Below are 12,061 nucleotides of genomic sequence, written 5' to 3' on the forward strand. Positions count from 1 at the left end.
GTGAAACCTAACTCATTATAGCCCACTAAGCTTTTGTTTGTTCACGCCTGAGTGACTTCCGCAGACCCCGTAAACTCTGCGTAGCTCCGGTTACACCTACCAGTGGCGAGGCGTCGATTCTCGCCGGGGATATAGAAGGGAGGGCTATTGAAGGGTTTCACTATATATACTAAAATTGTCAGTTAAAAAAATGTGTTTTTTTTAGTCCAAAATTCGTCTTTTTGGTAGAAAATTATTCTTCTGGTTTGAAAATTCATCTTTTCGGTTATAAATTATTTTTTTTTTTATTCGAAAATTCTACTATATGGTGGAATATCCACGTATATTGAAAATGGTTTCCAAATGGACCGAGTTTGTTGAAAATTCTTTTTTTTTTTGTGAAAATTAATTTTATAACTATTCCAGTCTTTGAAAGTTATCCTTTTTAGATAAAAATGAATTTTTTCCGGCGAAAATTGAAGTGTTTTGTTAAACATTTTTTTTGGTTGAAAATCAATTTTAAAAAATTTTTAAATTCGTCTTTTTGGTAGAAAATTATTTGAATAAAAATTAATTTATTTGGTTGAAAATTAAGTATTTTTTTGTTTCGAAAATTATTATTATACTGAAAATTTAACTATTCCATTTATATTTGAATATTTATCTTTTTTTTTTCGTTCAAAATTCATTTATGTGGTTAAATATTCATATATTTTGTTGAAAATTCGTCTTTTTTTGTCAAATATTATTCCTTTTGTTTGTAGATTTATTTATTTGGTTGCAATTTGAACTTTTTTGTTGAAGATTCGGTTTTGATTAGTAGAAAATTTATTTCTCTCATTAAAAATGAAACTAAATTGTTAAAAATTTAATATTTTATTTGAAAATTTAATATTTTATTTGAAAATTCAACTTTTCCATTTTTTGTTCAAAATTTGTTTCTTAACTAAAAATTCATTTCTATAGTTGACAATTTAACAATTTTGTTAAAAATTCGTTTTGTTTTGTTAATTGAAAATCTACCCTCTTTAGTTGAAAATTGAACTATGTGATTGAAAATTATTATTCTTATATAGAAACTCATCTATTTTGGTTACATTGATTGTTTTTTCTAAGGAATTACAAAAATAAAGTTTTATCCCATGAAGTCCCATGTAAAGTGCAATTAGTATTATTGTTTGGCCCTCGGCTTGCAGACTTCTTTGATTTCCCCCACTTAGCTTAAAATACATAATCCTTAACTCCCTGCGCTCCACTTGTCTGCGCATGGATGCCAAATACTCGCGCATGCGTCAATATTTGAAACCTAATCAAAATTTTTTTACATTGATTTTTGCCAATATAATTAATTAAATACCATCATTACAGCACTATTTTTTCAATTTTTAATTTAGGTACCAGTTTTTTATGGAGCGATAATCGAAGGCGTAGCGACCTGCATTTGTAGAGTCGTCTCACGCATTCTCGGCGACCTCAATCCAAGGTTTAGCACAATCATTGATTCCTTCGTGGGAACTTCGTTAGTTGTGGCTGGTCAGTTTGATTTATTTTTATATATTCCTAGATTATACAAATTTGTTATCTACTTTTAAATGTTTCTTTATTTTTTATACATTTTTATTATAAACATTTTTACAGCTGCGAATTATTCTGGAGGCTATTTTAATCCAGCTCTAGCAACTTCATTAAAATATGGATGTCTCGGTACCACAGTTATGGACCACGTGATAGTTTATTGGGTTGGAGCTTGTGCTGGTTCAATTGTCTCAATTAAAGTTCACCAAATGTCGTTTGTTCAAAACTTCATTCATAAGGGGAAGAGAGATTGAAAAAATGATTTTACATAAAAAATTGTAAATTTTAATATTCAGGAAATATGATTCAAAATTTTTACTTATAACTCTAAATATATATATTTTAAAAAATTTTTTGATTTTAATAATGCTTGTCAAATTTCAAACAATGGTGAATGAATCCCGTAGAAACAGATCGTACAAAAAAATGTAATACAAGCACGCATAAAATGTTAATGATTGTAATTATTGTAAGTAATTCAGTATACAATTATTTACTACTTTTAAAAACCGATTTTTTTCACAAATACGTGTAATATAGTAATCCTGCCGATAAATTATTTTTAAGAATGAATCAAGGTGTTCAAACAATTGTTCTATTTCCAAAAAATATTTAGAGAGAATAGAGAAAATATATTCCATTGTATCTCTTTGTCAATCTAACTTTACGCATATCTTCTTCTATCTTTCAATCTAATTTTCCGTCTATCTTTATTATAAATTTCCACTTCTTTAACTCGTCGTATCCTATATCCATCAACGTATATTTTTTGATATCCCTTTATCAATATGAATTCACCTCTAGCTTTTTCAATACTCTCTTCTCTATCTGCTCATATCCTTTACGCGTATCGTATACACATGCATATTTTTCTATCTCTCAGGAAACCTAAATTTCTTTTGAAAAATTATCAATCTTTTTAGTCTCCTCTTTCCTATACCTTTGAATCCAGCACCTATCAACGTCTATCCTTTATCAATACCTTTACATTTTGTCTATCTTTCTTTTAATATAAATTCCTGTCTACGCTTTTCAATCTCCTCTACTTTATCTCACCCTATCCTACGTCTATTAACGTCTGTTTTTATCTCTTTCTTAATCTAAATTCACGTCTATCTTTTTCAATCTCCTCTTCCTTATTTTATCATTTCCTTCATCTATCGACGCCCATATTTCACCATCTCTCTCTCAATTCGAAATTCCGCCTGTTCTTTTTGCACCCCTCTTTTCCATCTTATCTAGACCTTTATTTATATACGTCAATATTTTTCGATGTCACTGTGAATCTAATTTCCCGTCTTTTTCTATTTCTTCATCAATAAAAATTCCCGTCTATTTTTTTAAAATCTCCTCTTCTCTATATCCCATCGCATCCCACATCTATCAATGTCTATCCTTTTATATCCATTTATTAATCCTAATTCAAGTCTATCTGATTTTATATCCTCTTCCCTATCTCATCGCATCATGCATCTAGCAAAGTTTATCTTCTTCTATTTATTTTTCAATTAAAAATAACATTTATCTTTTTAACCCTAATTAGTCACACTGGTAGAAATTTGCCCCAAAAATTTCTCGGACTCCTCGTGGAGTTCTGGTTACGTTAACTTCACCGATTTGAAAAAAACGAGAACAATTAATTTTGGTTACAAAAACTAAAAGATTACTGAAGTGTGACTAATTAGGGTTAAGTGTCTTCTTCTCTATCTTACTCTATCCTTTATCTTCACAAGTCAACCTTTTTCTATCTCTCTATCAATTTAAATTCTTGTCAATTTTTTTCATCTTTATTAATTTAAATTCCCGTCTATCTTTTTCAATCTCCTCTTCCCCATCTCATTCTATACTGCATCTATCAACTTTTATCTCTTTCTATCTTTCTGTTAATTTAAACTCAGGCCTATCCTTTTGAATGCTCCCTTGCCTATCTAGCCCTATTCCAGTAGGAACAAAATTTGGCGACATCTTGACGACATCGTTAAGACATTTTTGAGATAAAACTACTACATTCTATGTCCATGTAGCTAAGGTGCCTTTACGATGTCGTAAAGACGTCGCATGATTTGAGGATATCTTCCCAACAGGCAGAAAATTTGGCGACGTCTTTACGACATCGTTACGACACCTATACGACAACTTTACGATATCCTATGTCCATGTCGTAATGTGTCTTTACGATATCGTAAAAACGTCGCATGATCTGTCGACGTTTTTACGATATCGTAAATACACCGAAACGACACGGACATAGGATGTCGTAAAAATGTCGTAACGATGTCGTAAAGACGTCGTCAAATTTTTTGCCCACTGGGTTTACGATATCGTAAAGACACCGTAACAGCATGGACATAGGATGTCGTAAAGTTGTCGTAAATATGTCGTAACGATGTCGTAAAAACGTCGCCCAATTTTGTGCCCACTGGGATCCTTTATCAATCCACGTCAATATTTTTCTTTCTCTTGGTTAATTTAAATTTCGTCTATCGCTTTCAATCTTCTCTTGCCCACCTCATCGTATCATAATCTATCAACGTCTATGTGCTTCTACCTAATTTTCAATCTAAATTCACGTCTATTTTTTTGGACCCCTTTTCTCCATCTCATCTTATTCTGTATCTATTCATATCAATATTTCTCTAGATTTGTTAATCTAAATTTCCGTTTATCCTGTTTAATCTTCTCTTCTCTGTCTCATCCTATACTACATTTTATCAACGTACATCTTTTTCTATCTCCTTGCCAATCCGAATTTACCTCTATCTATTTCAATACGTTCTTCTCTGCCTCATCCTATCTTTTATCTATTAATGTAAAACTGACAATTTTGTCGCTAAAATCAGTTTTCAGGCATATAAGTAGAGGCCTGGCAAACTGTTTTGCTAAGTAGGGCACAGTTGTCGACTAAGGTATAGGAATAAATTTTAAGTGGGTATGTATTTATGTGGACGAAGAGGGTGAATACACTAAGGTGGTGGTAACGGTGATGGACTATGTGGTCATGTATATGCAAGGTTGGAAGGATACAGGGGAATTCGCAGTAGAAAGAGCGTAAATTCAGACCATCAGCCCCTAAGATTGTGGATAAGAAGGCACTGTAGCGGAAGACAAGGTGGAAAAGAAGTTTCGACAGGGGAGATGATGACCTGGATGGGGGAGGGGATAGAGGGGTATCAGGAGCTGTTAGGATAGGTAGGCTTGGAAGGGGAGTAGGTGAAAGATTTATTGGATGATCTGGAAGAGGAGGTGAAAAGGTGTGTGCAAAAGAAGCTATTTGGATAGAAGAAGAAAAGAATAGTAAATCCGCGGTGGGATATGAATGTAAAAGGATGAAAAGAAATGTAAAAAGGAAGTACAAGTAGTGGTAGGGAGGAGCTGCGAAAGGATGAAGTACGAAGAAATTAGAAAGGAGTTTATCTTACTGTCTACGGAGAAAGAGGAGGAAAAGAAGAAAAATCTGGATGAATAGTTGAGAAGTGTTGAGACAGAAGATGACGTGTGTAAAATATATAGGTTTAAAAACCTTAGGGTGAGGATAAGCGAGAATGTAGGGAGTGTAAAATGGAAGGAATTTTTGGCAGAATAATTTCAGGACTCAGATGCACGGAAGAGAGATTAGAGGATTAGAAGAATGAGTGAGGTATATGGAGAGGAGCTGTATGAAGAAAATGGCATGGTGAGAAATAAGGCAGCAGGGGAGGAGAGAATAAGAGTCAAGGTTTAACAGAAACTATGGATGGATTGAGCCAAGGGAGAGAGCGCAATATTTTTATGAGAAAGGCCAGAAAGGAAGTCAGAAGTTTGAATATTGCGAGGATGAGATGTGGGTTCATGGAGGATTAGGTTCTGGCTTTCTATGGAGAAAAGCTTGTGTGAATTGTGCGGAAAGGTGGACTCGAGAGTGGAGTACTGGTTGGAAGAGTGCGAAGAGGTGGAAAAGAGTAGGATACGCATTGAGGTATTAAGGCATGAGAGGGGGGACAAAAGGGCAGTAACATGGTTGAAGAAGGTGTTGGGTAAGATAGTGAAAAAGAAAAGGAAGGAGGAAGAGGAATGGAGAAGGAAAGATTGTAAATGAGAGTGGAAGTAGGTATAAGTGGAATGTAAATATTGTAAATAGCAGATAAGTATTACGTATTAGCCGTGGCAGCAGAGTTTGGCAATGTGATATAAAGCGAGAAAGTAGGCACATGCGCAAGAGGCGAAGCGAAGCAAGGAAGGAAAGGTGTTAAGAGCGAGCGGTCAAGTTTAAATTGATTTTTTAAATAAATTCGCTAGCTTTTCGATCCATTCCCCAGTTTTGAGGAATAGAAAATAATAAGAGTATTCAATCGCGGTAGATAGAAAAAGGAATAAGCGAAGACTGAAATTTTTATTGAAGAGATCGAATGGAACAAAGAAAAAGATAAGGATCCTCGGCTACAAAACATAGAGATTAAAAAAGATTGAAATTCGTAATATATAGATAGGTTAAGGGATAGAAAAAATAAGATTCTTTGTTCATGGTGGATAGAGAAAGAGACAGAAAATCATTGAGATTGGGGATAGGAAAAGATAACGTTTTAGGAATGCAAAGTGACCCAATGAGGGAGATGGAATAGATCTATCTTTTCTTATTCCCCAATTTCTACCTCTTTTAATCTTTCTACATCCAGCAGGTAAGTCCAGAAGATTGAAGGTCATGTAAAAATCCATTTGGTGCACCACTTCAAGTTCACTCTAATGCATCTTAATCCCTCAAATAGGATTGATTTAATTGAATTTAATACGGAGAAAGGAAGGCAGAACGAAGCAAATATTGATTCAGTTCGCCATCAGACCAGAGGTGGTCGAATGGTCTCGTTAAAACTTTCTGGTGCTAAAATAAAAAATTAAAGTTAAGACAAAAAAATATTCTGGTAAAAATTTTGTAAAGCAAAATAAAATTACTTTGTCAAAATGACGAAGAAATTCGACTTTAATTGGCAAATTGAAACCCCCGAAGCATTGAGAAATGGATGTGTCTTCGACAGGTGGTACGAAGATAAAGATACTACGGAATTCGAGGCTAATTGTATGTTCAAAGTCGACGAGTATGGTTTTTTTATTTATTGGAAAAGCGAAGGAAAGGTATTGATTAAAATGAATAAAAATGAAAATTAATGTATGTATTATCATTGTTTAAATAAATTCATTAGAATTATTTTTATTATAAATATGTTTAGGACGGTGATGTAATTGAATTGGCTCAAGTATGCGATATAAGATACGGTGGAATACCAAAGGTTATTGTATTCATTATAATTTCTGATTAATAATATCTTTATAATTTTGATATGCGAGAGAAATTAAAAACACTTTATAATTTCAGGAACCGAAATTATTAAGTAAATTGAGCAAACATGGAACTCAGGAACAATTAGATGCGAAAAGTCTCACTATTTGCTCTGGAGTTGACTATACAAATATTATCTACAACCATGTGGTTTGTCCTGATGCACAAACTGCGAAGGTAAATTTTTAATAATATTATGATTAGGAATTAGGGATGACTGAAAAGTCCCAAAATACAAAATTCCTAAATTTAAACAATTAAATAAATGTTTTTTAATAAATATTATTTATTTATTAAAAATACAATAATCAAATATTTTTATAAAAGAAAATATTTGTTTGATGTTTAAAGTTTTGTGCAACTCAAACGAAAAAAGAAATTTCCCTTTGAATTTTCTCCGAACCTGATGACGTTTTCTGAACAAGCTTTGCAGGATTCAATTAAGTACTGATTTATCTGCAAGTTTTTTTTCTTTTTTTTAAATTAACAATTTGGTGTTTGAGACCAGTTTTTGTAATTTAAAAAGAATTATATGAGCATTTTCAAACACATTTTTTAATCTAGAAATTAACATATTTTAACTACTATTATTTTGAACTCAAAAAACAATTTAACAAATCTTTATAATTAAAAAATTAAGAAACACTGAAAATCCCGAAAAGTAAAATTGCCGAAATAAAAAATCCCGAATCTGAAAGTTTCCGAATGATAAAATTGCTGACAGTTTAGAATAATATCGAATTTCAAAGTTTCCGACAGAAAATTTCTGAATTATAAAATTCCTAAATTTGAACAATTCGAATGATTGGCTTTAATCAATATTATTGATTAAAAATACAATAATGAAGGATTTCTATAAACAAAAATTATTTGTAACGTTTAAAGTTTCTAAAATTAGTTATTGAATTTAAAATAACGATAATTGTAAAATAATATCTGTGGATGAAAAATGTTGTTTGAAAATGTACATAGTACTAATTTAAAAAATTTAAACTATCTTAGAAATCGTATTTGTAATTAAAGAAAAAATTAGCGAGATAATTTTTTCCTTCACATTGCACATGTTTATAAATTGAATTTTTATGAGATATGCGTGGTTTCAGCACTTTTCGACGCCTATGAAGGGGGGCTGAGGCTCTACTTTTTACTTCCTAGGGAGTGAAAAGTGACGTCAGAGGTGAATAATGAAAATGGTTAAAACTTTATTTTTGGTAATTTGTGGTAATAACCATATTTACCTGTAAAATTACGACAAAACCGAAATTGTCCGTAATTTCTGAAAATGTATAGACATATTACCATGAATTACTAAAAAATTTCATAAATTTCCGGAAATTTATAAAAATGTTTAAAATTGAATTTTGAGTCATTTATGGTAATTTACCATATTTATCTGAAAATTACCATAACTGACCGAAAATTCCAACAAATTTTTGGAAATTTATAGACATTTTGGAATTGAATTTTGGACAATTCATTGCAAGTTACCATAAATTATCCTTTAAATTATCGTAAATCATGCTTCTTTTATTCGAAATCTAATATGGGCTGAATTCATGACAGTATTTCAAGAAATATCTGAAATCATCCATTTGGTATAAAAAATATCGTATGCGCAAAGGGGGAGATACGAGCTCTCCTACAACTCGTACTGCAAAAATACACTGCATGATAAAAATTTTATTATTCGGTAATTTTATTATTTGGTAATTTTGTTATTTGGGAATTTCATTATTCGGAAATTTTACAATACGGAAACTTCATTATTTGGAAATTTTATTACGAGGAAAGTTGATTGTTTTGGAATTTTGTTATGCCGGAATTTTTTTATTTAGGAATTTTATTATTCGTAAATTTTTCAATTCGGCAATTTTATTATTTAGAAATTTTATTATTCGGAAATTTTATTACAGTGACAATCATCTATAGCACCGATTTTGGGGTTGACGGTGGGTGGGAACTAACTCATTATAGCTTGTTCCGCTTTGGTTTGTTCACGCCTGAGTGCTCACTTGAGTCACAACCCCAGACCCCGCGCACTCCGAGCAGCTCCTGTTACGCTTACCTGTGGCGTCGCGTAAATTCTCGGAAGGGCTATAGAAGGGAGAGCTATTGGAGGGTTTTATTGTATTTGAAAATTTTGTTTTTTGGGAATACTATTATTCGGGAATTCTATTATTTGGAAATTTTGTTATTTAGGAATTTTACTATTATTTTTATTATATTATATTTTATCATTATATCAAGAATGTTAATTTTCTGGATTTTGCAGTCCGGGAAATTTTACAATTACGGGAATTTTATTATTCGGGAATTATCTAGTTCTCATATTTTATAATTTGGCACATTTTTTGTCGAGAATTTGATTATTCGTAAATTTTAAAATTCGGTAGTATTATAAACTGTTTGGGAATCTTATTATGGAAAAATTTTAACATACGGAAATTACATTATTTGAGAATTTTCCAGTTCGGAAATATTATTATTCTGAAATTTTAATATTTGGGAATTGTATTATTCGAGAATTTGATAATATGGAAATTTTATTATTTATGAATTTTTCTATTCGGAAATTTCATTATTTGAAAAATTTATTATTCAGAAATCTTATGATTAGGGAATCTTATTATTTGGAAACTTTGACACTGGAGAATTTTGTTATTTGGGAATTTCATCATTCAGGAATTTTATTATTTAAGAATTTTATTATTAGTTTTTTTTTATTTGGGAAGTTGCCAACTCGGGAATTTTATTATTTGGGAATTTTATCATTTGGAACTTTTATTATTTGGGAATTTGATTATTTGAGGAATTTTATTATTTGTGAACTTTATTATGCGGGAATTTTTATAATCGGCAATTTTACAGTTTCGCAAATTTTATTTTTCGGTTTTCTGCAATCCTGGAATTTTCACAATTATGGGAATTTTATTATTCGCGATTTATATTTCGGATATTTTATAATTCGGCACATTTTCTGGCGGGAATTTTATTCTTCGTAAATTAAAAAATTCGATGATATTATAAGTTGTTCGGGAATTTTGTAATTCTGGAATTACAATATTCAAGAATTTTCCCATTCAAAAATCTTAATATTCTAAAATTTTAATATTTGAAAATTTCGTTATTTTGGAATTTTATTATTCGATAATTTTAAAATTTGGGAATTTTATGATTCTGTAATGTTATTATTTGGGAGTTTTCCAGCTCGGGAATTTTATTATTTGTGAATTTTCTAATTCTGGAATTTTATTATTTTCGAATTTTATTGTTTGGAAATTTTATTATTTCAGAATTTGATTATTCAGGAATTTTATTAGACGGGAATTTTTTTATGTGGGAATTTTATTTTCCGGGAATTTACTAATTCGGGATTTTTACTGTGTCGGGAATTTTATTCTTAGGGATTTTCAGTCGTTTAAGAAATTATTCGTTTTATGGATTGATAATATTATTGATATAATTTACTCTATACAAAAATGAAGCACTAAGAGTGTAGTTGTCGTAAAGAGAATTTAAATATCAAAATTGAAACCTAATTGTTTATTTATGTCAGGATTGGCAGGCGGGATTACGAAAAATTACACACAATTCTAAAGGGAGTAATGTTTGCCCTACAATACAATTAATGAAACAGTAAGTAAAAACTTAAGAAGTAATTTATTTTAAATTCAAGGCAAAATTCTTAAAACATTTATCGTTTAAAAATAAAAGAACTTTTTGATTTCAGTTGGATGAGGTTGAGTTTTCAAGTTGATGCGAAGGGAAAAGTTCCTGTGAAAGTGATAACAAAAACTTTTGCCTCTGGAAAAACGGAAAAATTGATTTATCAAGGATTGCAGGAATTAGGCCTGCCAAGTGGAAAAGTAATATAATTAAAAAAATTTTATTATTATATTATAAATAAAATTATTAATGGCTCGAAAAACTATTTTTTTTACAGAGTGATAAAATAGAACCGTCAGCATTCACTTTTGAAAAATTTAAGGCTCTTTATTTCAAAGTCTGTCCACGTAACGATATAGAAGAACTTTTTCAATCAATGTAAGTAGATTTATAAATATTTTAATTGTCGTAAAAAATGATTAAATTTGAAATAAGTTTTGATTAATTATTTAATTTGAGCAGAAATTTAATTATATATTTTTTTTTTTGAAAAATTTCAGAACGAAAGGACAGGCCGAGTATATTACTTTACAGCAACTAGTGACTTTCATGAATGAAAAACAAAGGGACCCAAGACTCAATGAAATTTTATATCCGTTGTATAGTGAAAATAGATGCACAGAGATAATCAACGATTATGAACCAGACGAGAAAAATAAAGCTGCGAGTAATTAGAATTCTAAATTAGTTACTTAAAATATGGCTTAAAATTATTCTATATGAAAATATAAAAATTATGTTTATTATTTGGGAGCAGATTAGAGCCACTTTGAAGTTAGCGGACAAATCCAGCTCAGCTCTCGCAAGTGGAGAACCGTCGGACCGACAGAGAGCGGGACGCATGGTAACGTGCTTGCGCGCGCATGCTTACCGCTTGCATGAACGGAGTTCTTCGCATGTGAGAGCCGAGCAGTGCTCGAAAGTTAACTTCAAAGAGGCTCTAATTCGCTCCCTGTTAATTAATACTATAATTTAAATTTATTTTTCTTTAATAAAACTTTATTATTAAAGAAGCAGAATTAATAAAAAATATTGATATATTGAATTAAATTCTTTTTTTAATTCAGAAAGAATCAGCAAAGATGGTTTCATTACTTATCTCATGTCAGACGAAAATGCGCCAGTATTTTTGGAAAAATTGGATGAGTGGATGGACATGGATCAACCCTTATGCCATTATTATATTAATTCTAGCCACAATACATATCTCAGTGGTAAACAGATTGGTGCAAAAAGTACAGTCGAGATGTACAGACAAGTTCTCCTTGCTGGTTGCAGGTATTATTATTATTATTATTATTATTATTATTATTATGAGGAAAAAACATTTCTGAGTTGAAATGTTGTCACAGGCTTATACTGCCCAACATGTCGGAGGCATTTTTGGTTAGAGTTGGATTTTTTTTTATTTGATCAATTTGCACGGGACTCTCCCGGTATATATCATCAGTTACGGACGCATTTTTATAATGCAATCAAGTGATCTGATGAGAGCAGTCTGCCCAGACATATTGGACAAAGCCTGGTTTT

General features: G+C 31.0%; 2 protein-coding genes across 2 annotated transcripts in view; both read left to right on the plus strand.

Moving 5' to 3' along the window:
- The window catches only part of LOC117167455 (aquaporin-11), a 5,854-nt gene extending 3,827 nt beyond the window's left edge, over window positions 1–2,027 (plus strand). The window contains exons 5-6 of the mRNA XM_033352414.1: window positions 1,374–1,512; window positions 1,618–2,027. Coding sequence (XP_033208305.1) covers window positions 1,374–1,512; window positions 1,618–1,808 — 330 coding nt within the window. The 3' untranslated portion in view covers window positions 1,809–2,027. The remainder of the gene's footprint in view (window positions 1–1,373; window positions 1,513–1,617) is intronic.
- Window positions 2,028–6,334: 4,307 nt separating this feature from the next.
- The window catches only part of LOC117169129 (1-phosphatidylinositol 4,5-bisphosphate phosphodiesterase-like), a 26,019-nt gene continuing 20,292 nt past the window's right edge, over window positions 6,335–12,061 (plus strand). The window contains exons 1-8 of the mRNA XM_033355319.1: window positions 6,335–6,660; window positions 6,756–6,815; window positions 6,902–7,042; window positions 10,422–10,501; window positions 10,596–10,731; window positions 10,809–10,909; window positions 11,032–11,198; window positions 11,599–11,809. Coding sequence (XP_033211210.1) covers window positions 6,490–6,660; window positions 6,756–6,815; window positions 6,902–7,042; window positions 10,422–10,501; window positions 10,596–10,731; window positions 10,809–10,909; window positions 11,032–11,198; window positions 11,599–11,809 — 1,067 coding nt within the window. The 5' untranslated portion in view covers window positions 6,335–6,489. The remainder of the gene's footprint in view (window positions 6,661–6,755; window positions 6,816–6,901; window positions 7,043–10,421; window positions 10,502–10,595; window positions 10,732–10,808; window positions 10,910–11,031; window positions 11,199–11,598; window positions 11,810–12,061) is intronic.

Source organism: Belonocnema kinseyi, chromosome 1 (assembly GCF_010883055.1).
Source record: "Belonocnema kinseyi isolate 2016_QV_RU_SX_M_011 chromosome 1, B_treatae_v1, whole genome shotgun sequence".
In the NCBI taxonomy this organism is placed as follows: domain Eukaryota; kingdom Metazoa; phylum Arthropoda; class Insecta; order Hymenoptera; family Cynipidae; genus Belonocnema; species Belonocnema kinseyi.